Genomic DNA, 22921 nt, shown 5'->3' with positions numbered 1-22921 from the left:
TTCTTTCTTTTTTAAATATTTATTTTTATGTATGTGAGTACACTATAGCTGACTTCAGACACCAGAAAAGGGCATCGGATCTCATTACAGATGGGTGTGAGCCACCATGTGGTTGCTGGGAATTGAACTCAGGACCTAGTAGGAATAGCAGTCAGTGCTTCTAACCGCTGAGCCATCTCTCCCGCCCTGTCCTCTTAGTCTTTCTTGCTACCCTCAACCTGCAACTGCAGTGTCAGCCACTTTGTAGACTGCTGTCATGGCTGAGTAAGATGATCCACAACCCTGAGACTGTGGTAATGCTCACACTGAGATCCTGGATGGTCTGGGGTCCGAGCTCTCCTTTCCATCCTGTTATTCTCTGCCTTCATTCCATCTCAGCCGTATTTGGGTACTCAGACTTTACCATGTCTAGACCATTGGCAGAGTCATTGCAGGTGGGTGTCAAGTTTTATACTAGTGGCATATTTTACTTTATTTTCCAAAAACTTTTGCCTGGTGGTTGTGGTACACTCCTTTAATCCCTGCACTAATAGGCCAGAGGCAGCTGGATCTATGAGTTTAAGGCCAGCCTGGTCTATAGAGTGCGTGCCAGGACAGCCAGGGCTACACAGACAAACCTGGTCTCTAAAAACCAAAGAGGAAAAAAAAAAAAAACCTTTCAGGCAGCCCCTGCCTGATGGCCCTGTGAGTATTCTTCCTTGTAGGGCCCCTTGAGTCCTGTTCTCTAACTCAAAGTTCTGTTCTAACACACCTGGGCAGAGCAAATGTAGTGAATATGGCCTCTGGAGCTCACAGTCTGGTTATAATTTATCATTGCAGGACCAACTTGCTCCCCTCAGGTGCATGGTGCCAGCCAAGTGACCTTGGGTGGTCTGTCTTAGGGTTTCACTGCACAAATATCAAGACCAAGAAGCAAGTTGGGGAGGAAAGGGTTTATTCAGCTTACATTTCCACATTGCTGTTCATCACTGAAGGAAGTCAGGACTGGAACACAAGCAGGTCAGGAAGCAGGAGCTGATGCAGAAGCCATGGAGGGATGTTCTTTACTGGGTTGCTTCTCCTGGCTTGCTCAGCCTGTTCTCTTATAGAACCCAAGACTACCAGTCCAGAGATGGCACCACCCACAAGGGGCCTCTCCCACCTTGATCACTAATTGAGAAAATGCCTTATAGCTGGGTCTTGTGGAGGCATCTCCCCAACTGAAGCTCCTTTCTCTGTGATAACTCCAGCTTGTGTCAAGTTGACACCCAAATCCAGCCAGTACACTGGTCTGTCTGTCTGTCTATGTTTTTCAAAGCAGGGTTTCTCTGTATAGTCCTAGTTGTCTTGTAACTCACTTTGTAGATCAGGCTGGCTTTGAACTCACAGAGATCCACCTGCCTCTACCTCTGGAGAACTAGGATTCAAGGCGTGCGCCACACTCCCCGGCTTCTTCCACTTGACTACTCATTGTGTCCTCCACACAGGATACAGGCTTCACTGTGGGCAGGTGTCTTAGTTAGGGTTTTACTGCTATGAACAGACAACATGACCAACTCAAGTCTTATAAAGGACAACATGTAATTGGGACTGGCTTACAGATTCAGAGGTTCAGTCCATTATCATCGAGTGGGGAGCAGGGTAGCATCCAGGAAGGCATGGCACAGGAGGAGCTGAGAGTTCTGTATCTTCATCTGAAGGCTGTTAGTAGAAGACTTGACTTCCAGGCAGCTAGGATGAGGGTCTTAAGCCCACGCCCATAGTGACACACCTACTCCAACAAGGCCATACCTCCTAATAGTGCCATTTCTTGGGCCAAGCATACACAGACCACCACAGCAGGTGACATGGGAAGGGACAGAGTTGGGACTGGAGCTCAGAGGCTGCCCTGAGTTGGTGTTAGCAGCTGGTAATGATATCTACCTTCTCCCCTTAGGTCACCATTGGCATGTTCCTGCTCTCTGGGGACCCCTGTTTCAAGACGTGAGTGTCATCCTGGCTATAAGTGGGGACGGGGGCCATGAGATAGTCTTTCTTTCTCCAGGTTCTGGGGTACCCCTGTCTCTGCTTGATCCTGAAATCGGAGCACCCCAGTCACATACCCCTCTGTCCTCCTAAGGCCACCATCTACTGCCAAGTCCATCTCCATCCCAGGCCAGGACTCCTCCCTGCAGCTGACATGTAAAGGTGGTGGGACCAGCAGCGGTGGCAGCAGCAGCACCAATTCCCTAACTGGATCCCGGCCCCCCAAGGCCAGGCCCACCATCCTGGGCTCAGGTACCATCTTCATCTGCTTATCTCTCTCCTGCCTATGACCTCACCTTCTTCCCTGAACATCCTGTCCCAGGAAGATGCTTATCAAGAGGTAGGTGCATGCATGGTAGGCAAGATGTCTTCACTCAGAAGACAGAGGCAAAAGGATCTGTGAGTTCCAGGCCAGCCAGGGCTATCAGTGAGACCTTGTTTCAAAAAGAGGGTGATAGGGTGGTAGAAGGGGCAGCATGCTTCTGCTAGTTCTGCCATTGATCGTGAGTGAATACCATGATAGCCTCAACCCCACATACCCTCCTAGAGCTACTCAGTACTGGGAGGTGGAGAAGCCCCAAGGTGAATAGTGAGCAGATAGCACATGTCTGGAGCTGGCCCTCCAGACCTGAGACCTAGGGTAGACCTAACTACCAGGGCTTGGCTTTTCCCTACGCCCAGCTTTCTTGCAGACCCAGCATCCAGGTGAGGTCCAGTGCAGAAAGCTGCTGTTGCTACCTGCCTTACTTGCTGTGGATAGGCAGAGGGGCTTCCCGGCACCATTGTGCTCTCTGTCTTACGGAGGCTGGTGGGCAGAGGAGACAAGGTTATCTCAGCACAGGTGTTGCCCTTGAGTAAACAGTTCTCTTCTGGGCAGAGTAGTGCTTGGAGACCCATGTGTCTTAGCAGCTGGTTCCCCTGCCTGCCACATGCACAAAACATGTTGAGAACCTGAGCTGGCTTGGCCCGTGGGTATAACCCCAGAGTGGGAAGGTAGAGGCAAGAGGATCAGAAGTTCAAGCTACATAGTAAATTCAAAGCTGGTCTGGACTACAGAGGACCCTATCTTAAAATAAAAAATGGGCATGGTGGTGCACATCTTTATCCCAGACGTCAGAGGCAGGTGGATCTCTGAGTTAGAGACAGCTTGGTCTTTATAATGAGTTCTAGGTCATTTGCCGAGTGAGACCCTATCTCAAAAGACCAAACAAAACCCTACATGGCTTTGGTTGGAATCTGGGCAGACCTGAGTTCACCCAATAGCCTGGTGATTTATACACGCTCATCTCTCCAGTGGAGGAGGAAAGGGTGAGTCCCGTCCTCCCCTCCTGTGTTGGTTGGCAGGACTCGGATGTATGCATTCTAGGTCCATGCCTAGGCCCACCTAGTTCTCTTGTGTTTACAGCTGGGGAGCACAAGGGGAGTTTGCTTTGAAATGACCTAGAGCATCCTCCACCCAGATCCACCCTTTTCCCAGATTTGTCCCTGAACCCAAGCTCGTGTCAGTTTTAAGGCCTTTAGTATGCCATCCCACATGGAAGACCCTATGCCTGCTGCCTGTGTCTCCCCTCCTTGGTGTCCTAACAGGGCATTAGGTGGTCTGGGAAGAGCCTTCCCTGATCCGCAGACTGACCAGGCCTTGCACGTGTGCTGCCTTAGCGTCACACCACTCACCATGATTGTAGATAACTGGCTAAAGGTCTGTGACAGATGTATTCCCAGCAGCTGTGGAATGGGTTACCTGGGTACCGTGAGTAGCATGTGGCTTGCAGCAGATTGCTGCTTCTCTAGCCCTTGGTCTTCAGTCTGCAGAATGGAGTCACAGTGCCCCATGGAAGGCTTGTTGAGGTTACAAGGGAGGTAGCACCTTAATGGAGCTTTGCGCCTCTCCCCAGGACTACCAGAGGAGCCAGACCAGAGCCTGTCCAGTCCTGAGGAGGTATTCCACTCTGGCCACTCCCGCAACTCCAGCTATGCCAGCCAGCAGTCCAAGCTATCTGGTGAGTGGTCGGGACCTAACCCTGGGACCTCCCACAGCCCTGGGCCCCTGTGATCACCTTCTCAACATTGTCCACCCCCCAGGCTACAGTACAGAGCACTCTCGCTCCTCCAGCCTGTCTGACTTGACACACCGCAGGAATACATCCACCAGCAGCAGCGCCTCTGGTGGCCTCAGCATGGCTGTAGAGGGTCCTGAGGGCATGGAGAGGGAGTATCGGCCCTCTGAGAAGCCACCTCGGCCTCCTGAGAAGCCCCCACGCCCCCCACGCCCCTTGCATCTGTCAGATCGCTCTTTTCGGTGAGTCTCATTGTTTGGGGCTGCCTGGTAAACAGTTCTTCCAGTGCTCCCTGCAGTGCTCCCTGCAGTTCTTCTTTACATCTGCGTCTGTGTGTAATGTGTGTAGACACGACACACCTTGTCTGAGCACACAGGTAGTTTGGCTTCAGGGAGGCTCCTTAGCCCCTTAGTCCTAGTCTGTTGTCTGTCAGCACCCTCCTCTGAGGTGACTGGGGTGAACGGGGTGGCTAAGTGAAGTGCATAATGGGGTGTGCATAAAATGCTTTAGAGTTGTAGGTGCTGGAAGCATCCTTGTCTTGCTGCTGAACTTGTCACTGTGCCGTCATAATTCTGTCCCTCTTCCCCAAGGCGAAAGAAAGACTCAGTGGAGAGCCACCCAACCTGGGTAGATGACACTCGAATTGATGCAGACGACATTGTGGAGAAGATAATGCAGAGCCAGGACTTCACTGATGGCAGCAACACTGAGGGTGAGCTGCTCACTCCAAGCCAGCTGGGGTGAGGATGGCCTCCAGAGGCCGTCCCTGTCTGTCCCTCTTAGCCTCATCCTCCCTTTTGTCCCCACAGACAGTAACCTTCGGCTGTTCGTGAGCCGTGATGGCTCCACCACACTGAGCGGCATTCAGCTGGCCAACAGGTAGGGGTGGGGACAGGGAGGTGTGGTGAGACAACCATGGGATCCCAGGCTTCAAACATTCTTGTTACCAGTGACCTTGGGCCCACCACCTTCAGAGTCCTTTGCTAACTGTGCCTTCTCATAGGCCTTTGTACAAAGTGGTCTGCAGCATTTATGGTTCCCCAGGCCTTTGAGGCAGTGAGTGAGAGTAGTGTCCAGTGTGCAGGGGCGTCCTGGGGCGTTTCCTTGTGTTCCTGGGAGCTAGGAACATGTCTTTGGAACTTCTGCATCCAGAGCACAAAAACTTTGGGGTATGTCTTGTGCTGCTCTGCTGACCCCTGTTGGCTGAGGCTAGAAATTACAACCACCCTCTCCCATCAGTCCTGGGCTGCCTAGGGTGGAAGAGCAAGAAACCACAGGGACCTCCTTAGACCATTTGCAAAATGAGAAGCCAAGATTGGAGGAGGGAATCTAACCTGGTTTCTGCAAGACCAAGCAGTGAGGAGAATAGATGTGGCCCCTTCCCTTTCTCCTGCCTTCTTAATGAATCTTAGCAGTCCTCCAAACCTGTTTTCATTTGTCAGATGATACAGGGAACAGTTTCTCCTTGCCAGGGTCACCCAGGTGGGTACACAGCAGGTGTCCAGAGGGGACCAGGCACAGCTGTGGACCCCACCATCACCACCACCACTACCAACTCTGATACTATTTCTGTTACCCTGAGCAAATGACTGAACACCTCTGGGGCCTCAGTTTCTGCCGGTCAGTTAAAGACTGGCAGAGTAACTGCATGTGAAGCGCTCTGGCCAGGGGATTGCTCGGCAACTGCAGTTTCTCAACTGCTCACCTTTCTCCACCCTGCAGAGTCTCCTCGGGAGTCTACGAGCCAGTCGTAATTGAGAGCCACTGAGGGACCCAGGAGTCCGGCTGAAGAAGGGTCCTGCCATCTCTGGCACCCAGGCCCGTGGCATTCCTGGAGGATCTGCTCTGCATTGCATCTGTGCCTCCTCTTACTCTAGCCACACTGGTCCCCAAAGCGTCATTCCATTTTCCTCCCATCCACCCTGGAACCACTGGTCCTGGGTGCCACTGTGAATATTGTCCTCCGAACCACTAGAAAATGGGGCAAGATGGAGCTGGCCAGGACTGCCCTGACTGGAGAGGACCTGGGCCCAGCAAAGGACACAGCCATTCCATGTTGGGTGCTTGTGGCCTGCCCCATCCCTCCATCCCCCACGACCCACTTCAGGAGCAGCAGCTTCAGCCAGGCTGACGGGGCACTTGCTCCATTGTCTCTGCCCTTCAGGAGCTGGGCCACCCCAGAACCCTGCCACCTGTGACCCTCTGCTTACTGCTTCACTGTCTTTTCTCTATCCTGAGGAGACCTGCAGGCAGCTCTCTCCTGGGAGCTAAGACCTCAAACCCCATACTCCGGATTGAGACCCCACCTCCTTAACTGTCCTCCTGCTGCCCTGCAGCCTGCACTTTGCACATGCTTGTCCCCAGCACAGCCACTGGCCCTTGCCCTCCTCCAGGCCTCCTGGGTGCTGTCTGCTGTGCAACCAGACCTAGGGTACAGTCGCCCGGCTGGAACGTGGCACTACCCCTTCCCTCTAATTAACCCCAAGCTCAGACCCAAGACCGGAGCCTAGAAAGGCCTGAGCATCATGGTTCCATCTGCCCAGGGCTGGGTCCTGAGCAGCTGGCCTTCCTGCAGGAAAGGAAGGGTGAGGCCCAGCTGTGCTGGGTAAGCAAAGGCCTTTTCCCCTGCTCTCATGTCAGCCGGCCTGGGCTGGGTTCCAGGCTAGAGAGTCAGCCAGGTGGCCTGTGACTGGGTGAACTGGAGCTGGCTTCCTGCCAGACGAGCCTCAGCCCTCCTGGGCAAGGGGTGTGCTTTCCCTGGGGAGTCTTTCCCCCTACTACTCACCCTCTTGGTACCTCCACAACCCCAGCACTTTCTGTCCTATAATTTGCTTAAGGAGAGTATAGGCTGCCAGCTCGGCCCTGGATAAATTCCCACCCCCTTAAGTTTCACTCACTTTGTATCAACCCAGCAGGCTGGTGTTTCCTTGGCCCCTTAAGGTGTTTTTCCTCCTGAGTTCACAGTTCTTGTATTCCTTCCACCCCAACAAGGGGAGATAGGTGCCTCTGTTCCCCATTCCACCTGCACCCCAGCAGGGCTGGGGATAAGCGAGTATGGGACATTGTTTCTGTGGGTGGGGATGGCTGGACTCCCCAGGTTGGGAAGTTCCTTGCCTAGTTTGTGTCTTCCTCAGCTAGCAAAAGTTGGGGCTGTGGTCTTGGAGCTGCCTGGTGTCAGGACCAGATCATTTCTATAGGTTCTGTAGACGTTGTTTGAATCAGCAGATGAATGTTAGAAGATGCTGCCAAGGCAAGGCAGAACATGGCTAGAGAAGGTTCTGGCAGCTCAGATTCCATCCTGCCCAGCAGGTGCCTGGCACTTTAAGGGACTCTGGAAGCTCTGTTCCTAGGTGCGGTGACCCCCCAGAAGATGGACAGAGCCCTAGTGTGCTTGTCTACTAGCTTCCCCAGTCAGAGCATTGGTTTGGTCTAGTTCTAAATTCCAGGGCTCCAAACCAAGCAGTTGATACTGTCAGGAAGACTGCCCCAAACCAAGAGCCCCTGTCTAACCCAAGCCAAGTAGACGAGAGCTGCCACATCCTCTGCTCCCAGGCACTGGGCCAGGATAACTTAGCTGAAAACATGACCACAACCAAATGAACACTGGTGGCAGCCAGAGGCTAAGAGCCTTTCCTCCTGTGCTCAGTGATCCCCACGGGTGCCCAGAGCACCTGGACTTCAAATTCTATATACAAAGATAGAGGATATATTAGAGATATTTTTGGAAAGGAATTGGTCTATGCAATGCCAGTTTGGGACCTGAAAGACAATTTAATGTTTCTATTAGAGAGATATAAAAGATCTGCAATATTTTTAGGGTTCTCTTCTGGCTACCCTACAGCTGACCACATGGTCTGGCAGGATGAGCAGCCCCATCTTCCTCTGTGGGGAGGAGCGTTTGCTTTTGTGTTACTCCTTTCTAACCAGGTTACCACTGCTCCCCATTCCGTGGGCTGTTCGTTTCTGTCTCAGCTTATAATAGAAAATTATGTCCTATGGGGAAGTCAGCCTAATGTCAATGTTTGGTTTGGGGGTGGAATTAAATGCCGATGTTTTTGTTACTGTTTTTTGTTGGTGTTTCTTTTCATCTCATCACGATGTTGACTTGGGGGCTGCTAACATAATCATAATCCTCACCACAAACATACGCACACACACACACTCACATACATGTTACATATATGCCCACACATGTTTATATGAATATGAATGGGCACTTGACAAAGGTCAGAGAACACCTGTTACTCCTGAACCTCTCCTCTGGTTTGAGATGGTGTCTCACTCTGGTTTGGGGAAAGAATAAAACGTTTTTATTTGGTATTTAAAGGTTTCCTTTAGCCATGAGGTTTAAAAAGACTTAGTACTCCTCATGCCTCCAGAGTGTTGGGACTACAGAAATGCACCACCATGCCCAGCATGAATTCCAGGATCTTAAAGCCCCACTGTTGGTCCTCATCATCGAAGAAACTGGTTAAAAATACCTGTCAGGGCACAAAGAGGGAACGGCTGCCTCTGGTTGAAGAAATGGATACCCTGCATGGTGTAGCATTTAGAGGAGAATGGATCTACAGCAGCTAGCCCCATATGCCATGGGAGTAGTGTTCTGGGTGATAAATAGAAGAAAAGCATGAAAGATAATTTGGCCCAGCACCCCTTGGTTCTAAGAGGGCCATTCTGAAACCTCTGGCAGTGAACAATGAAGGGAAGCCTAGAAAGTTCCCTAGGAAGCCAGCCAGTGGAAATTCTCATAACCCAGGCCAGTGGTGGTCATTCTATACAGACTCTTCCATTAATAGTTTCAAGGCCAGAATGTAGAGCCTTTGAATTCTGATGTCTGCTTCAACAACCAACTCATCATGATCTATCCCTTTCCGGGACTTCCAACTCTGGGGTACATCTCACTCTGGCTTGGGACTGTACGATAATGTTTAGATGATTATTGTTTGGGAAGGGTCTGACAGGGATGTAGCCACAATAACCTGAAAGCCTGAGCTCCCGGCCCTACAGTTCCCTGCAGAAACTACATTTCCCGACATGCGCTGGAGGGCGGGGAAAAGTGCCCATATGTCAGCTCAGACAACTCTCGGCGTGTCACGTGATTTACAAGCCGGAAAGGCCTGAACCAGGAACCGGATGTATTTTGTTGCTCCGGCGGAACGCTGGAGAGATGGTGAGCCTGGGGTGGAGTGCGTGTGTGATTTGAGGGTACCAGGGGTCGGGGCTCTGAGTAAGAGTCTCCTTGGGAGATGGGGTTGGGCTCTCCAAACCCGGATCGCTCTCCACCGCTTGCAGACAGGTGACGAGGCCTGACGTGGCTTTCTAAACCCGAGAGCCACTTTTAGTAAGCCCTCCGTGATTCTGAATGAATGAGAGACTTGGAGTGTAAACCGGCTGCTCCGACCCCCCGCTAGTGCGTGTACACGAGCCGTCTCGCTTGCTGAGCCTTTATTTTTCTCCAGGCCACCGGGACAGACCAAGCAGTAGGATTTGGCCTTGTCGCCGTTAGCTTGATCATCTTCACCTACTACACCACTTGGGTGATTCTCTTGGTATGTGTGCCCCACCCCCACCCCGCTGACCTTCGTTCTGCTCTGGATCTCTAAGCCAGTTTCCTAACGCGACTTAATCAGCGGCTGTGTGCCAGCGTCTGGATGTTTAGCTAGCTCTAATCTCACGAAATCTACACTATGATGCTTGCAGATGGTGTCTACATTTTATAGATGAGGAGGCTAAGACTCAGGGGGAAGGCTATTTCTCAGCCTCTGAACTGCCGCACAGTGAGGCTTTATTTTGTGTTTGTCCTCCTGGTTAGCCAGCAGGTTCCTGGGTGTAGCAGTCGCCAGTGGAGTTTATTAACATCTCAAGTCAATCTCTCTAAGCCTCTCTCTTTAATGTGGGAAATTTTGTTAGTTATTGTTTAAAAGTACATTGTGCTTGGAAAGGGGCATCTTGCAGAATTTGGTATCCTTCAGAGAGAAAAGTTAGGTGGGCTGAAGAGATAGCTTGGTGATGAAGAGGACTGGCTGATTCTCCAGAGGACTGGGGCTCAAGTTCCAGCACCCACATGGCCAGCTACAACCATCTGTAACTCCAGCTCCAGGAGACCCAGCAAAAGTCCCTGGAACGGAACGCCATTGCTGCTTAAGTTGCGTTAGGAGTTAGATTGGAGATACGGGGCTTGGATGAAAGTACACCTGGACTCACAGGCATGATCAAAAAATAAAGACTTCTTTAAAAGACCTAGAGTTCTCAGAAGGCAGAAGAAGGGGGGAGGGGGGCTTGGTGAGGTCAGCCAGGGCCTCAGAAATCAAAAAGGATGGTTTCCAGCACTCACAAGGCCCAGGCAGTATTCAACGATACAGAGACAATATAGTGGGTCTCTTGTTACGATACATATCCACATTTGGGGATGCTATCAAGGTGGGCCCTCGGTATCCAGTGCTGCCAGAGGGAGGTGGGATGGCTTCCCTTTGGGGCTGGGTAAGGTGAGCAATACTCACCAGAGCTCTTGCCCTTGGTGCCAGCCATTCATTGACAGCCAGCATGTCATCCACAAATACTTCCTGCCCCGTGCCTACGCCGTCCTCCTCCCGTTGGCCGCAGGCCTCCTGCTGCTTCTGTTTGTGGGTAAGTCTCCTGATCTGGGGCAGGGTGTCTGGAAGGCAGCATGCTTCCACATGCTGGCACCTGCTGTATATCTGCTTAGACTTTCCTTGTCACCAATGCTCCCTGGGGTTTTCCGTTCCTTCTTAAAGGCCACAGGCAGAAGCCCCTCTAGTGGTGTTCACAGTGTTTCAGGTTCTTGGGACAATGAGGACATGGTTCCCCTTTCTTTCCTGTCTCAGCTTCATCCTCATCTCTTCAATGTTCCTGCGTCAAGTCACCCTGTCATCTCTTACGGCTCTGTGGGTTGGGGACTGTGTCTTTGTTGTTACAGTATTCTAAGCTCTAGCCCAGGAGCCTAAAAAAGTGCTTAGGTTGACTGAGGAACCACATGGCCGACTGATCGCACAGGGCTAGATAGGAGTGCAGGTTAACCTTGCACCATCTTGGTGATGGTTAACTAACCTTCAGTGGCTGTGTGGCCTAGTGAATGACTGCAAAGATGCATCCCCAGGGGGGTTGGTTGGGAGCCTGACCTTGCATGCCTGGCCACCTAGCTTCCACTCCGATCCTCCCAGCCCTTCCTATTCTGTGTATTACAGGATTGTTCATCACCTATGTGATGCTAAAGAGCCAGAAGGTGACCAAGAAGGCTCAGTGAAGGTCCAGCAGGGATGAGGCAGCAGGGGCCTTCTCCATATCTCCTCCAGGAAAGGGACCAAGGGTCACACCCTACAAGACGGTCAAGCTGGCTGCACTGCAGCCCTCTTTGGGACATGGGGCTGTTTTCTTCTCAGTTTGACCACCTGGAGCCCTCTCTTCTCTCTTGGTCATCCTTTTAGAAGCCAAGAGGAAGGCGGGTTGGGAAGCCTCTCACTCACTTCCCTTGGGCTCAGAGGCTGAACATTGCTGGTTGGTCCTGTCCATCTCACAGTCAAAGCTCCCTTGTCCCTTCTGCAGAGTTCTCTTCTCTCACCCCTGTGATCCTGCTACTGTGCTGATGGACTGAGCAGGCCTTCCTGCCTCTCTGTACAAATCCTGTCCCGTCACAAGGCAGCTCTTCCGAGTCTGACACTTCCCAGGCTCCATGAGGGACTCAGGAAGCAAGCCCTGGGGAAAGACTGACAAACCCCAGAACCACAGGGTTACATCCAGGCAGCCACACTAGACCACAACTGGCCTGTTTGGGAAAACTTGCAAATAAATGTTAATTGCGTTGGTGTTTGTCTCTCTGCTGTCCTTGCTCTGGGGAAACTGGCTAGAGGAGGCTCAGATGCTACCAAGTTGTGCAATGAGGGCACCTCAGGTTGTACCTTCGCGATGTCCCTATGTCAGACACGAGGTAAAACTGGAACTGGGATAGATACGATTCTTACTCCAGAAATGTCACAGCCGGAGAATCAGAAGCCTGGCGCATCTGCTAAGGTCTAGTGTAGCCCAGTCTGACATTAAACTACGTAGCTGAGGGTAGCCTTGAACTTCTGATCTTTTTGACTCTGTATCTCCAAGGTTAAGATACCACATGTCATGAGGGCTTTATGCCTGCTAGGCAAGCACTCTTCCTAAGACATCTCCAGCCCCTCATTTCGTATTTAAGAGGCCCCTGGGATGCCTCTCTAGAAGCTTAAGCTTGTGTCCCTTACCCTGGATGTCTACCCCTATCTGGCATCCACACAGCCTGAAAGTGTATCACTTCTCAGGCCCTCTCCAGCCCCTTCTCAGATACAAAACCACCCACCTTCTCTTTGCCTCCCCGCTGACCTTTCCCTTCCACTCTGAGTTTCTTCATCCTGATGGCTTCCCAAAAATACATATCAGGCTGGCTGTGGTAGCGGATCCCTTTAATCCCAGCATTCAGGATTTGGAGGCAGGGGGATTTCTGTGACATCAAGGTCAGCCTGATCTCCAGAGGGAGTTCCGGGACAGCCAGGTCTACACAGAGGAACACAAACATGAAGAAAAAAGGCATATGGGCCTGGAGAGATGTCTCAGCAGCTATTTCAGAGGGCCAGAGTTCAGTCAGAGGTCACATTAAGTGACCACCACCCACAACTCTGGCACCAGAGGACACTCTCCTGGGTGCCACTGGCATCCACACACATATGTGTGGTGATCCATGCCATGGTGAGGAGTTTGAATTCTGTTCCACCGCCAGACGTGTACAAAGATGAAAAGACTTTCTTAAGCCAGCATATCTAAGCATCTTTCTTCTGCTCATTTCTAGTTCTCTGGGTTATCCCTCCCACTGTCCCAAGGCTCTGCTTGCTAGGGACTATCATTACTACAGCCACTGTGGTCTCATGGGGCTCCGCGCTCCCACCCCCTACATCATTCAAATCCACACAGTTCCCAAGTTTGTGCTGGGCACTGAGGCAGGATGTGAGGTCCATGTAGTTCCCACTCTGGTGGCACTCCCAATTCAGGAGGTTTGATGTAATAAACCAATCCATGAGCAAGACAATCTCTGCTCATGCCAAGGGTGATGGGAATAAAGGCCATGTGATCCAGTGTATGGAGGAAGTGCATAGAGTCCTGAAAGGTGGTCCGAAGGATCAAGGCAAGTAAAAGTCCAGACAGGACTGATACCTGGGAGCCCAGGAACGGGAAACCCTGGGGGTGGAAGTTTGCAGCTTGGGTTGAGGGCAAGGAGGGTGTTTGGAGTGAGTCAAGAAAGTGGGGCAGCTGATCCATGCCATGGTGAGGAGTTTGAATTCTGTTCCACCGCCAAGAGAAGTCACTTGATACTTAAAGTATAAGGGTGACATCATCCCATCTATGCTTTTAAAAGATTATGTTGTGTCCCTCTAGCTAGCTCACCAAAAACTTTCTGGTGTCTGCTCCCGCTGTGGCCTCCAGTGGGCGCTTCAATCACACGGAAGAATGCTCTGACTTCTGTACCACCTGGAGATGGTCACTTCTTTCTCTGCTTTTAGCTTCTTTACCTGAGAGACAGTCAATGGGAATTTCATGCCTAAAAAGACCAAAGAAACACGATTTAAGCTACCTGACTCCACAGCCAGTCCTAGAGACGTACGTCCACAGTTCGGGAGGAAATTGAGAGGAGAATCATTTCTCCGGCACCTCCACCAAAACCCGGCGACCCCGCCCAGCCAGAACCGGGATTCAGAGGATGCTACGTCCTCGGAAGTGGGACCCAAGGGCAAAGGCCAGCGTCCCCCTCGCAGATTCCGTGCAAAGCGTGCAACCGCGACAAGAAGGCCTTTTCTCAGGCACCTCAGCCATCGCCAGGAGGCTCGGTCCGACCACGATCAGGATGCAGAGGATCCTACATCCTCGGAGGTGGGACCCGCAGGCAAAGGTCATCGTCCCCCTCGTGCAACCGTGACAAGGCTTTTCCACCAACACCTCAGCCAGGCAGCTCTGAAGAGCCAGGATCAGAATTCTGAGTATGCTGCATCCTTGGAGGTGGAACCTGCAGGCAAAGGCAAGCGCCCCTTTCAAAGATTGGACACAGTGGTAACAAGAGCGTCGCGATTGGTCGTTCGCCATGCAGAGGCGGGGCCTGATTCCTGCATCTGGGCCTCCGAGACACCGCCAAAGCCAGAGAAGCGGCACCTGGGGGCGATGGCCACACCAAGCCTTAGGTCCCACGAGGTAGGTGCGGACCAGAGAGGGGACAAGAAAGGGAAGGGTGAAAGTCTGGCCATTATCTTGGCCAGAGGCTTGAACACGTTCCCCGCCCCCCGTCTCTGCTCTGGGAAGATCAAGACACGCCCCACGGAGGTATGAAAGTGGGTAGCGATCTGGTGGGTGTCCCCCGGAGGTCTTCCTCAGTTTCCTCATCAGGAAAATTTGGATGATGAGATAAATTCCGTAAGGCTCCATAAGGACCTCAAGCGCTCAGCTTTGTACACAGGATGGGTCTCCACTAGGAATGGGTGAGCTGGTATGACTTCAGCTTCCATTTGACCCTTCTTGCTAGCACAGAGAAGCACAGCATAGAAGAGGAAACAGGGAAGAGTGAATCTCCCAGCATCCCAGAGCCTGCTAGCAAGGCTTCTTGTGAAGGCAGCTCAGACGCAACAGTAGCAGCTAACATGTAACAGAGGAGATAATAAGGCTGGGTCTGACCTAAGGTCATGCAGCCTCTGGGAGTCATCAGATGCACCTGGGATTGACAGCAGAAGGCTGTCTCCACTCCATTTGCATACCATTTGCAGGTGGTTTGGGCCCCTCAAACACTGGGACCATAGCTATAGTGTTTGCCCTGTATTTTATGGTCAGGGAAGGTGAAGCAGAGAAAGATAAGCAGAAGATCCCTAATAGGTGGAAGTAGGATTTGAACCCATGCATTTCCCTTCTGAAATACTGCCACATGCTTCTTTGTTTCTTGTGCCTCTTCCCATCAGATCCCGGCCCACTCCCAGGAGGCTGGAAACAAGTCCATTTCCTCAGGGAGCCGCCGAGGCCTTCTTTGGCCCCTCCGAGCCAGGCAGTCTAGAGTTGGCCTGTTTGAGGTCGGTCCAGGACATGAACTGCATAGAATGACACGAATGATGCAGGAAGGGCTGTGGGCTGCCACCCAGGTCTCCAAGAACAACCCACCCATGGTGAATGGCCCATCCTGTCTCAGACACCTCAAACCTAGCTGGCAGTCTATCTCACTAAAAGGTTGACACTGGGAATCAGAGAGGCCTACCAAGAAGAGGGAGGCAGGGATTTGTGTCAGGAAGCAGAAATTCTGGGTTGAGAAGCTGGAAGGGAAGTCCAGGAGGTCTGAGGGACACCCTGCTTAAAGTGGTGGATGTATGGCCTCTGTCTCTCTGGGCCTCAAGTACCCCTATCTGTATAATGGATGAAGCCCCTGGGCCCTACCAGCTTGAATGGTTAAGAAGGGACCCCCCCCACCCTCACCATGCCCAATCCAGTCCATCCTCCCTGGAGCCTGTCAGGCTGGGGCCAAGCTGGCTCAGCAGAAAGCATCACCCAGCTGCCAACTCAGCAGCCCAGTCGGCTGGGGAGCCTGTATGTTGTCTGCGTGTGTGCACGTATGCACAGTTGAAATACAAGATCTGGAGGGGGTTCTCTGGAACACAGCCTGACCCTCATCACCTGCAGGAAGTCTCCTCAGGCTCCTCAGGACTGAACACAGCCTGGAGATACAGCTGCCTACAGAGCTGGCTGTTGTAGCCTGCCTCTGGCCTCCAGGGCGCTTCCAGAATGGGGTTTCTCCTCTCCACACACCTTCAGATTTCCACTCAGAGGTCACCTGCCCTGAGCACCCTTCCCCTGTCAGACTCTCCGAGGCTCTCCCCTGGTATCACTGGCCCCTTTCAGGAGGATGCAATCTGGCTGTACACAGCCTGAATGAGTATTTGAAAGTATGCACCAGGTTTGAAGTTGGTGCCTGGTCCTGAAGATCCAGATGTGGGTGATAACGCCCATGGGGCCCTGCCTTAGGTTATCCCCATCCTTCCTCCAGCCCTGGGTGAACCAGAATCTCAAGCGCCCAATTTAAGCTAACAAGACTTGTCAGGTCCCTGTTTGCTAAAGGAAAGGGCAAAGCCCCGTGCTGAACACACAAACTAGGTAGGCCATAGCAGATCCAGACTTTCTCTGAAACCCATTACCAACCCCTGCAGGGACCTACTACCCAGAAGGATTACCTGGAAGTCATGACCCAAGTTCACGAAGAGGTAGGAAGTCCCTAAGTGGTGGGGAGTCTTTGCTTTAGCTCCCCCGTCCTCAGCTGTGATTGGGAGTGATGACTAGTTCCCAGGACCTTAGCTGGGTTGACGCTCCCTAGCCAGACCCAGCTGCATGCACCTGGACCCTGGGCCCACAAGGGTGGACTCGCTTGGGCCACTTTCTCCCCTACAGGGCTTCGAGCTGGGCACCTTGGCTGGCCCGGCTTTTGCACGGCTGAGGCAATCCATTGGCCTGACTGAAGAGGACTACCAGGCTACTCTTGGCCCTGGTGATCCCTACCTTCAATTCTTCAGCACCTCCAAAAGCAAGGCCAGCTTCTTCCTGACGTAAGCTTGTAGCAAGGATGGGGCAGGATTGGGGCTCCGTTCCAGGCTGGCAGGATGGCCTTGGGGAGAGAGGGTCAGGGCCAGAGGAAGGTGGGATGAAGCAAGGGGGCGAGGTAGCCAGACACATCCATCCTGTGCAAAAGCGGGAGCAAGAGACTTGGTGGGAACCATTCCTGCCAAGTCTGGACAGTGAATGACCTCTGTTCCCACCTGTAGCCACGACCAGCGCTTCTTTGTGAAGACCCAACGGCGCCACGAAGTGCAGGTGCTGCTTGCCCACCTGCCCCGCTACGTGGAGCACCTGCAGCAGTACCCACACTCCCTGCTGGCACGGTTGCTGGGTACGCGGCGGGGGGTGGGGGTGGGAGGCGGGGAGAGGGGGGCAGGTCTTAAATTGCAGAGTGACTGGGGAGGGCGGATCCTGGGGCGGGGCCCAAAGGGACCATGTCGGGATTGGAGAGTCTGGCCCTGTTTCAGGCTGGGCTGGGACTTCACCCAGGCTATGTCTGTGGTGCTGGAGACACCGCGGTGCGGGAGACACCCGATTGAGAAGGGAATCTAGGGGTGGAACCTGGAGGGACAGGCTCAGGTACTCGGTGGGTCTTGAGAAAGATGCGAAACCTGGCTCCGGGATTGTGCAGTTAGAGATACCTTCTCGTCTTTCAGGCATATACAGTCTGCGGGTAGCTCAGGGGAAAAAGGTGAGTGTAGCAGAGGCGAGGTGGCTCAGCAGTGGGGGCTGCTGGAGGGTGAGCTCGGGCTTCCCTCACTCCTGACCCATGTTACACCCAGAAGTACTTCATCATCATGCAGTGCATCTTCTACCCTACCAGCCGCATCTCTGAGAGGTGAGTCCGGCCGAGTGGATACAGGGTTCCAGTTTCACAGGAAAGGTGCAGGCTGAGACACCGATCCTTATCCAGTAGACCGCCAAACAGACCCAGGAAGAACAGATCTTTTGAGCGGCTGGCCGGTACTTGGGGATCAAAACCAGTGCTTTCGTACAGGCTAGGCTCACCACTGAGCCATCTTTCCCTCCCCCCCCCCCAGAGCTTTATTTTATTTTAGTTTGAAATAGTCTCCATAGTCCAGATTAGATACCAACTTTCTACCCTGTTGTCTATTCCCAGTACTGGAATTCTGGGTCATCACACCGGGCTAACCACCCCCATTTTATAGTTGAGAAACTGAAGAAGGCTAATGGATTCAAGGAAAGGGACAGGTGGGATGGTTCAGTCAGAAAAGGTGCTTGCGGCCAAGCCTGAGGACCCAGTTCAGTCCCCAGGACCCGCATGATGAAACAAGAGAACCAGCTCTTTCAGGAACGGTGCTCTCAACCGTTTAGTTATTTAGAAATAACTAAATGGAGCTAGAGTTGGAGAACAAACCCAACCTGCTGGTAGGATCCTCCCCTGGCAGACAAGATACTGAGACAGGCAAGTAGGGCTGATACCTAGGTTGGGCTTGTAAAGGCCTGAGTTCAAATCCTTGTTCTGTTCTTTGCATACCTTGCGACACAGGCAAATTACTGTTTGAGCCTCTGTTTCTCCATCTCTAACATGAGAACACAGTCTAGAAGGGTGCTGAGGTTGGAGGTAAATCCATGGTGACTTAGCCCATACAGGAGCAACCACACCCGGGAAGTCCTTGAATCCAGTGACTGCTGTGTATATCCTACCTCCCAGGTATGACATCAAGGGCTGCAACGTAAGCCGCTGGGTAGATCCAGCTCCTGAGGGCAGCCCCCTTGTCTTGGTGCTGAAGGACCTCAACTTTCAAGAAAAGACCATGAGATTGGGTGAGTTACGTGCTCACTGCCTAGTCCTCTCCAGGGTGACGTTTGGAAGAAGGGTCCCCTCTACCCAAATTCTTCACAGCCCAGGACTCAAATCCTGGGTCCAGATTTATGCAAGTGGGGGGTGCAAGACAGATTATAGAATGGGGATGATCATGCCATTCACACTTCTGGGGCAAGCACAGGCATGTGGTGGGGACTCAGGTGGGTTGTGGTGGTCCCCACAGGAGCCCAGCGGAGCTGGTTCCTCCGGCAGATGGAGCTAGACACCGCCTTCCTGCGGGAGGTGAATGTACTGGATTACAGCCTCCTGGTGGCCATCCAGTTTCTCCACGAAGATGAGAAGGGCGATCACCACTCCGTCTTCAGCACCTTCAAGTGAGCTTTGCCTCCAGATGTAATGGCAAGGATGGGTGGGGCGGGCGAGGTAGGCACGAGGTAAGAGACTACTTTCCCTCTTGTGGCGTGGCATAGGCTTACAGGCTGGGAAGTACTGTGTGTGTGTGTGTGTGTATGTGTGTACATGTGTGTATGCTTAAAGGCTGGGGAGTACTGTGTGTGTTTGTATGTGTGTATGTGTATGTACACATGTATGCAAGCTTGGCTGCTAGAGGTAAGGGGCCCAGATGGGCTAGGAGAGGACAGAACTGAAGGAGTCTAACTGGACAAGGCCTTCTAATGATAGATTGAGCCTTCTGCCCTATTCTCTGGCAGGACATATGGCGCAGGTTTCTGTGCAGTGACAAAACCCATTTACTTTTGTGCCCTCTGACCCCTGAAGTCATCACCAGCACCACCACCACTGTGTACTCTATGTTATGTAGAAGAACTGTCACTCCCACTATGCTGGCCATGGCCCTCACTGAGACCATGCATTGACTCTTGACCATGAAGGCTCAGAGAAGGGAAGGGAAGCCAAAGGACTCTGCTCTAATTACACTTCTCCAAGGCACACCCCTGGGGTTGACCAGTAAGCCCATTTACGACTTCATGCCTGCCAGATGTGCCCTAAAGCACACCTTTAATCCCAGCACCCAGGAAACAGAGGCAGGTAGATCTCTAAATTCAAGGTCAGCCAGAGCTACATATAATGAGACCCTGCTCAAACAACACCAACTCAAAACTCAAGCGTATTGGTCTCGTGTAGGACAGAGAAAGTTAGGGATGAGGGTGGCCTCGGCTCTCAGGCAGTTTCTATTCCTGCTCCATCTATGGAAGAGGCCTTTGGCCTGGAGGAGACTTGAGTAGGATACAGTGATGGCTCCCCACACAGTCACAGCCCAGCCACGTCTGGATCAGATGGTGAAGTGTCTGCCATGGTATAGGATCGCGGAAGCTCAGCTTTTACCCGCTGCTGATGCGTAGCGCAGAGCACTGCTGTCATTGGTCCAGTAAGTTCCAGTTTGTACAGAATCGTCATCATGTTGAAATATTTCCCAACAGGCTTTTCATCGCTGCCCCACACACTTCCTCTGGAAGCTTAGGCTCTTCTGCCACTGTTTTTTGATTAGTTGAGACTGTAGCGGGGCTTGTCTCTCATTGGCTGACTTATTTTCTAGAGCCTGCCCCTCCCGTGATTGGCATAAAGAAAGCCCTATAGCAGTGGTTCTCAACCTGTGGCTCTCGATCCCTTTAGGGGTTGCATATAAAAGCAAATATTTCCATTACGATTCAGAACAGTAGCAGAATTACAGTTATGAAGCAGCAATGAAATAATTCTATGGTTGGGGTCACCACAATACGAGGAACTGTAGCGTCCCCTGCAGGATGAGGTAGAGAAACTGAACTTGCTTCAGCTGGCTGGGATTTGGTGGTCAGGAACTTGCCCCCAAGAATACACTTGAGGGAAATCACAGCGCTACAAACTGGGATTGTTAGGCTCCTCGTTCACAGTTCTTCATCTCTGCGACCCTAAGGCTTCTAGGATGAGGTTATCCCACAAACCTGACCAAGGCCAGGTCCACTTGACCCAAATGCTCCAGATCGGCCCTCCCCAACAGAAATAAAATTCAATTCAGAATATCCAGAGTCCTATGTCCCATTCATAGGCACTGGCCACAAGTCACTGCTGAGTCTTTGAAATATAAAATGACTCCCCCACCCCCCATACCCTCATTTACAAAGGTTTGGGTGTTTGTTTGTTTGTTTGTTTGTTTGTTTTTTAAAAGAGGGCTGGAGTTGTTGCTCAGTTGTTAGAGTGCTTACCCAGCATGCACCACGGCCTGGGTTCTATAGAACCATATAGACTGCCCTGGGTGCCCCACACCTGTAATCCTCAGACTATTTAAAAAAAAAAAAAAAGAAGAAGAAATAGGTAAGATTAATCCTAATATTATACACTCTCTGCTGACAGAAGTGGTACACGCCTATAATCCCAGCATTTAGGAGGTGAGGCAGGATGATCAGAATTCAAGATCATTTTTGGCTGCACAGCAAGTTCAAGACCAGTGTGAGCTACTTGCATTGAAACCCTGTCTCAAAAGCAAACAGAAGTCAGGAAGGTGGCTCACATCTTTAATCTCAGCACTTGGGAGGCAGAAACAGACAGGTAGATTTCTGTGAGTTCGAGGCCAGTCTGGTCTACAAAATGAGTTCCAAAATAGCCAAGACTGTTACACAGAAGAACCCTGTCTCAAAAAAAACCAAACCAAACCAACAACAACAGCAAAAGCAAATTAATAATAATAATAATAATATTGAGTCAATACATTTGACTATTTTAATCTTATCAACCTAAAAGTTGAGGAGATTGTTTGCTTTATCTTCAACACTGCCCTTTTTAAAGATTTTATTTCTAAATTACATGTGCATGCGCATGAGTGCGCTGTTTGCTCTCATGACCAAACGATGGTGATAAGTTACCGCCAGTTTTGAGGGGCTCTCTGCTGGGAGCTAACTACAAGAGCTAAAAGATGGTGGAGCCATCTGTCTCTTTAGCCAAGCCCTCACTATTGACTTTGAAGTTCAGTTTATATTGGAGCCTGCCATTTCTCATAACACTGGCTAGATTTCCCGGGCTCCGCAGCCACTTGTGGCTCGAGACTGTCGATTCCTTTATTCCTCAGCCCCCTAACGTACCTAGCTCACTTGTACTCTCTGGCTGGGATGCGACAGCTTTATCCTATTCCCATACCTAGGTCCATACAAGGTGCGTCGACGTCGAAGGGAACGGGGGACCAGAACTGCCGGATACTGCCCGACCTTCCCAATGCCCTCCATATCTTGGACGGGCCAGACCAACGCTATTTTCTGGGCTTAGTGGATTTGACTACCGTGTATGGGTTTCGCAAACGGCTGGAACATCTGTGGAAGATGGTACGCTATCCAGGGCAGAGCGTCTCCACTGTCAGCCCGGCTCACTATGCCCGTCGCCTCTGTCGGTGGGCAGAGGTGCACACAGAGTGACTCTCACCTGTCTGCCTTCTTCCCTTATGGACAATGCGCCCGCAACTATTCTCCAGCTGTACCCAGGGAGCTAGCCTGCAGTTCATCCTACCAGCCACCAGAGGGAAGCACCCTCATAACTAATGCTGTGAAGACTCAGCCCCATTCGGTGACGGTGCTGTACCCTGCATAGAGCAAGGACCCTGACCCCAACCCTTAGCTCATTTACTATTAAAAAATGTTGATATTCTCTTTTTACAGACCACGAAATGGAGGTTCACGGAATGAAGGGGATGAGCAATACCACCTAGCAATAAATGCTGGAACCAGCTTACACCATGACTTGGGCCTGGGGCCCAAGTTCCTATACCCCTAGCCTCACACTATGGAGAAGGGGGAAGGGAGGGGGCACCCTTGTTCCAATGGGGAAACAAGCCCAAAAGTTTAAGGTGCAGGTTAGGAGCAAGATCAGTCCAAAATTCTAGGCTTTTCAATTCCCAGCTCTGGAACGGCTTCATCATGCCCCTCTGAGAGGCAGGTGGGTATCAGTGAGGCAGAAGCGGGCTTCTTGGAGTTGGTCTAGCAGGGAGTCCCTCAAGGGTCTGTTGATCTTGAGTGACCTCTCAGTCAAATGGGGAAGCCTCAGTGGCCAACCCAGTGGTTCTGGGCTAGCCTACAGTAACCCCAACCATCTCTCTTCCTGTCTCTGGGAAACCAGCCACAGCCTCTGACTCCAGTCTGATCTAATTGTGCTCAGTGACATTTTCTTTCAAGGTGTTCTAGAACCTGGCTGTGTTTCCAGGGCATGGTGCTGCCTCCCTGCCCCTCCCTCTGCGATGTAATGTGACAAATGGAAAGAAGGGACACAGGCCTCAGGGACACAGAAGACACTGACTGTGCAGATTGTCCTGATAGCCCAGGTTATCAGCTGGGATCACACAGCTTTGGAGAGAAGCCTGGGGCCTAAGTCCTGGTGAAAGGACCCATTACCAAAGCATCTCACCGGTCATGGCAGGAGAGAAGGGTGCCTTACTTTCTAGGCCGAGACCAGAAGGGTCATTCATGTCCCTGTTGGGTCCCAG

At 51.8% G+C, this 22921-nt stretch overlaps 3 protein-coding genes and 1 long non-coding RNA gene across 5 annotated transcripts in view; 3 read left to right on the top strand and 1 right to left on the bottom strand.

Moving 5' to 3' along the window:
- Nucleotides 1-8127, top strand: part of Eeig1 (estrogen-induced osteoclastogenesis regulator 1) — a 34807-nt gene extending 26680 nt beyond the window's left edge. The window contains exons 5-11 of the mRNA XM_021183196.3: nucleotides 1916-1962; nucleotides 2099-2256; nucleotides 3900-4004; nucleotides 4087-4303; nucleotides 4652-4773; nucleotides 4871-4940; nucleotides 5784-8127. Of these exons, the coding sequence (XP_021038855.1) occupies nucleotides 1916-1962; nucleotides 2099-2256; nucleotides 3900-4004; nucleotides 4087-4303; nucleotides 4652-4773; nucleotides 4871-4940; nucleotides 5784-5829 (765 nt within the window). The 3' untranslated portion in view covers nucleotides 5830-8127. The remainder of the gene's footprint in view (nucleotides 1-1915; nucleotides 1963-2098; nucleotides 2257-3899; nucleotides 4005-4086; nucleotides 4304-4651; nucleotides 4774-4870; nucleotides 4941-5783) is intronic.
- A 968-nt stretch (nucleotides 8128-9095) lies between these two features.
- Nucleotides 9096-11885, top strand: Dpm2 (dolichyl-phosphate mannosyltransferase subunit 2, regulatory). The gene is given in 5 exon segments (XM_021155773.3): nucleotides 9096-9136; nucleotides 9138-9231; nucleotides 9521-9610; nucleotides 10586-10688; nucleotides 11267-11885. Coding segments are annotated over 5 exon segments (387 nt in total). The 3' UTR covers nucleotides 11326-11885.
- Nucleotides 11886-12502: 617 nt separating this feature from the next.
- On the bottom strand, nucleotides 12503-14021 carry LOC147005944 (uncharacterized). Its single transcript, XR_015046551.1, has 3 exons — nucleotides 13899-14021; nucleotides 13482-13635; nucleotides 12503-12596 (listed from the first exon to the last, which is right to left on the bottom strand). It is a non-coding gene; the product is annotated as an uncharacterized LOC147005944 (long non-coding RNA).
- On the top strand, nucleotides 13631-22056 carry Pip5kl1 (phosphatidylinositol-4-phosphate 5-kinase like 1). Of its 2 annotated transcripts, none has more exons than XM_021155842.3 (10): nucleotides 13631-14279; nucleotides 15035-15235; nucleotides 16268-16321; nucleotides 16506-16660; nucleotides 16877-17001; nucleotides 17327-17361; nucleotides 17453-17508; nucleotides 18346-18458; nucleotides 18683-18833; nucleotides 21593-22056. In XM_021155842.3, the coding sequence occupies exons 1-10, from the start codon at nucleotides 13632-13634 to the stop codon at nucleotides 21858-21860; spliced, it is 1806 nt and encodes a 601-aa protein (XP_021011501.3). In that variant the 5' UTR covers nucleotide 13631; the 3' UTR covers nucleotides 21861-22056. The 2 variants fall into 2 exon arrangements, with proteins under 2 accessions (XP_021011501.3, XP_085691145.1); XM_085835019.1 differs by having other exon boundaries at nucleotides 13631-14408.
- Nucleotides 22057-22921: the final 865 nt, after the last annotated feature.

This window comes from Mus caroli, unplaced genomic scaffold (assembly GCF_978045245.1).
Source record: "Mus caroli unplaced genomic scaffold, Mus_caroli_1 scaffold_2, whole genome shotgun sequence".
Lineage (NCBI taxonomy): Eukaryota > Metazoa > Chordata > Mammalia > Rodentia > Muridae > Mus > Mus caroli.
This window is presented reverse-complemented; position numbering and strand designations above follow the sequence as displayed.

Excerpts from the sequence above, each read along its gene's own strand:
- Pip5kl1 (XM_085835019.1), top strand. The coding sequence starts at position 13,632 with ATGCCTAAAAAGACCAAAGAAACACGATTTAAGCTACCTGACTCCACA. Across the intron at positions 17,362-17,452 it reads GGGTAGCTCAGGGGAAAAAG|AAGTACTTCATCATCATGCA; the intron begins GTGAGTGTAGCA and ends TGTTACACCCAG. Across the intron at positions 18,459-18,682 it reads AGAAAAGACCATGAGATTGG|GAGCCCAGCGGAGCTGGTTC; the intron begins GTGAGTTACGTG and ends TGGTCCCCACAG.